Below are 3,888 nucleotides of genomic sequence, written 5' to 3' on the forward strand. Positions count from 1 at the left end.
TATATATATATATATACACACACACACACACACACACACACACACACAAACACACATTTTAAAACATTGATAATAATAAATTATTGAATATATTAAAATGTAGTATATTAAAACAGAAAACCGCTATTTTAAATTGTAACAATATTTTACAATATTACTGTTTTCACTGTATTTCGATCAAATGAGCATGAGCATAACTTTAAAAATACTTACTGACCCCAAAAGTATGAACAGTTGTTTACATGAACACTAAAAAAAGCCCATCTGTCAATGCAGATTCTGGACCGTGACAGTGTAATTTACTTGGCAGTCAATGGGACAGTCACAATCCCGGTTTTCATCCAAAATATCTTAAATTGTGTTCCGAAGACGAACAAAGCTTTTACGGGTTTGGAACGATGTGGGGGTAAGTGATTAATGACAACATTTTCATTTTGGGGTGGAGTAACCCTTTAAGAGTAGTTTTACAACATATTTGTTACATTTTAGCAGAGGTTTATATTTTGCATTATAAAACGGATAGTTCCGGTCCTTGACTCTGATTGGTTGAGCCACGTTCGAAGCTGTTGTAAATTACTCTACACACATGTTTACTTCTGTGTGTTGCTCGGCAACCACTTTGTTGGAACCACAACCGTTTCTGAGGAATTACATTGTTTGGCGGAAGAATAATGTTTTTATTAATATCATTACACTTTATTTGCTCTGTTTTATTTTGTGAAACCTTACTATGTATATGGAATAAGCGTTTTATAAAAGCAATAAGCCCCGTGAATTACAGTGAATTTATAACAGCTAAGGGGGTTGTAGGCACTCCGCTTCGAGTTGAAATGTAACAAATATGCTGTAAAACTACTCTTATGTAACAGTTGCTTGGAAATGAAACACTTCTCGTTTAAGGCTGCAGGATCTGTGGTTTAAAAGCGGTTGTGAACTGCATCATGAGGGAACCAAACTGTTGTCCACCGCAGTCATCCTTTACATGGGATCTTTTATACTTGGTAATCAAACCTTACAATACTCTGTGGGTCTCGCATGAGAAAGCCAGGAAGAGCACGCTTGCTAATAATCTGGTGTCCCTGTGGCAGCGGAATGATGTACGGCCTCAGTGCTCTGTGAGAGTCTGTGGATCAGTGCGGCTGCGTCACGCATGACTGCGGCTCTGCTCTCGCTCACCTTGAGACGGCACGCTGAAAAATGACGTCCTGAATTCTAATAACGCACTGAGGGCCGGTTGGGTTATTCATGACTCGACTGCCACGAAAAGGCAGGGCGAGGAATTTAATGGCACAAAAATGAGCCTTCAATCATGCTTCTAACTTCCGCTTGCAGGCTCATCTGTATCATTTAGGACGAAAAAGTCTTAGCGGGACTTTGAGAGTCCCTTTGCGGGTAGTTTAGAGAGAGACGTACCTGTTGAAGAGTTTTGGAGAGGGTTTCCAGTTCCTCCTCCCGTTCCAAGAGCTGTTTGCGGAGCTCCTGCGTGATGCCCCTCTCCCTCTGCAGCTTCTTTTCCAGGGCCTGCAAGAAGGATGACAGACAGCAGTTAGAGCGTCTCAAGCAACCCTGCTCTGATAACACAATTCAACATAAGCCTTAATATCCATCCAAGAATAAGAGCCAATCCAAACCAAGCTTCCACAACCAAAGGTAGAGAATGACATCTAACCGACATCTCCAGAGAGAGTTTGTCAATCTGCTGCTTCTGATCGCCGATCAGCTGAAACAAAAGGAATCGCAGAGTGAATCATTTCACACGGCTTTGGTTTGAAACTGTTTAAGTTTGTGTCTTTTGTCTTAAAACATTCGACCTAGACAGCATTTTTGGATGTATACTCTATTGGCCAAAAGTCTGGAAACAATTCCAAAATGTTTTTATTTAAAGGCTTCTGCTTAAATGCTTGAAATTAGTTTTGTATATACAGTGGTGTGAAAAAGTGTTGGCCCCCTTCCTGATTTCTTATTTTTTTGCATGTTTGTCACACTTTAATGTTTCAGATCATCAAACAAATTTAAATATTAGTCAAAGATAACACAAGTAAACACAACATGCAGTTTTTAAATGAAGGTTTTTATTATTAAGGGAAAACAAAATCCAAAACTACATGGCCCTGTGTGAAGAAGTGTTTGCCCCCCTGTTAAAACTGTGGTTTATCACACCTGAGTTCAATTTCTCTAGCCACAACCTGTGTGTACAAAATTACAATTTTAATACAGAAATTTTAATTATATAATTTGAATGCCCAAAGAAGGAAAAGCAGCCAGTAGATAAAATTAAATAAAACAAAACAAAATAAAATGAGAATGTGTCTGAAGTGTTATTTCAGCATTTTACGCTGCAGTGTGGGAAGAACTTGGACTGTAGTTCGCACTGTAACAAATAAAATAAAAATAAAAATGTTTTGATTTATTCAACCATTTTTGGTCACTTCCATTGGTTCTTTTCAATTTTTGGTTACTTCCATTTGTGTCATTTCATGGCTTTGATAACTTCAATATTTTTCTAAAAGGTGGGACATATTTAATAATACAGAATGACTAGGTGTTCCCATACAATTGGCCTGTTGTGTTTTTATGCCTACATAATTTTAAATTGAATTATTTCACAATATCACTGTTTTTATTGTATTTTGGTGAGAATTTGATATATTAAAAAATAAACCTAATTATTAAAATCCAAACTTTTAGTGTAGTGTATATACCAATTTCAGTGTTTGCAAACAGTGATGACGGTTTTTGTGGGCGGAGCCTATCTGGTGGCAGAAAATTACAGTTTTAACGTAGCAGTCTATTCAAGCCATGGAATAAAATAATAAAAAATTTAATTTTGAGTTTATACCATACTGGCCAGAATATAAGACGACCCTGATTATAAGACGACCCCCCTTTTTCCAGATGTACCTTTTGGAAAAAGTCATTTTAAAAACCAAATCTTGTTTTTTTTCTCAGTAAAACTAATTTTGTCTTCAATTATTTTCATATTGCATATTTTTCCTATTTGAATTTTTGTTTTGAAAGTATGGTCAAAACTGGTAAAATGTACCAACAATCACATTTGAAAAATATACACTTTTTGATATACCATAAAAAAATAAAAAAAAAACAGGTAGCCCATCTGAATTAGGACATTTAGGCTATCCATCTAATAGTAGCCTACCAAAATCTTATTAACAGTAGAAGTTAAATCTTACTGTAGTCTTCAAATCTGGGTACTGTCTTACGTTTTAAAATCACAAAGGGAGTTTGGTCCCATCAGGCTAACGTGACAGTCACGACTCATGCAGCTGTAAGGTTTTCTTTTTCTTTTGTTTTTACTCGCGATCTTTACAACACACATTACATTACGTATTTCATGGCACACGTTTTATGCGTATTTGGCGCCACCTATTGTTGTGGGTGTATTATTGACATGTCAAAGTCTAGACCCTGAATATAAGACAACCGCGTTTTTTCAGATGTATTTCCAAGAAAAAAACATCGTCTTATATTCGGGTCAATACGGTATTTCAAAATTCTGACTTTTTTTCTTGCAATTCCGAGATTATATCTCACAATTCTGGTAAGAAAAATCAACTCGTCATTCTATCTTTTTAGTTTATAATCCCACACTTCTGTCTTTTTTTCCTCAGAATTGACAAACTCGCAATTGTTGACTTGAATAAAGTTATAAAGTCCGAACTAGGAGATATAAACTTGCATTAGCAAGAAAAAAAGTCAGAATTGTGAGATAAAATAGGTAAATGTTATGTAAAATGTTATAGGTTTAAACAGTATTTCATGCATGTATTTCAACTGTAGGGCTAATACAATATGTCCCCTATATGAATATTATATAGACCTATTGTTTAAATCAAATGTATGCTTTAAAAGTAGGGTAATCATAGCAGG

At 35.7% G+C, this 3,888-nt stretch overlaps 1 protein-coding gene across 1 annotated transcript in view; it reads right to left on the bottom strand.

Annotated features, from left to right (window-relative positions):
- The window catches only part of LOC107678822 (centrosomal protein of 85 kDa-like), a 72,446-nt gene that overhangs the window by 4,811 nt on the left and 63,747 nt on the right, over positions 1-3,888 (bottom strand). The window contains 2 exon segments of the mRNA XM_016474227.1: positions 1,414-1,521; positions 1,670-1,720. Coding sequence (XP_016329713.1) covers positions 1,414-1,521; positions 1,670-1,720 — 159 coding nt within the window.

Source organism: Sinocyclocheilus anshuiensis, unplaced genomic scaffold (genome assembly GCF_001515605.1).
Source record: "Sinocyclocheilus anshuiensis isolate Anshui unplaced genomic scaffold, SAMN03320099.WGS_v1.1 scaffold1049, whole genome shotgun sequence".
Classification (NCBI taxonomy): domain Eukaryota; kingdom Metazoa; phylum Chordata; class Actinopteri; order Cypriniformes; family Cyprinidae; genus Sinocyclocheilus; species Sinocyclocheilus anshuiensis.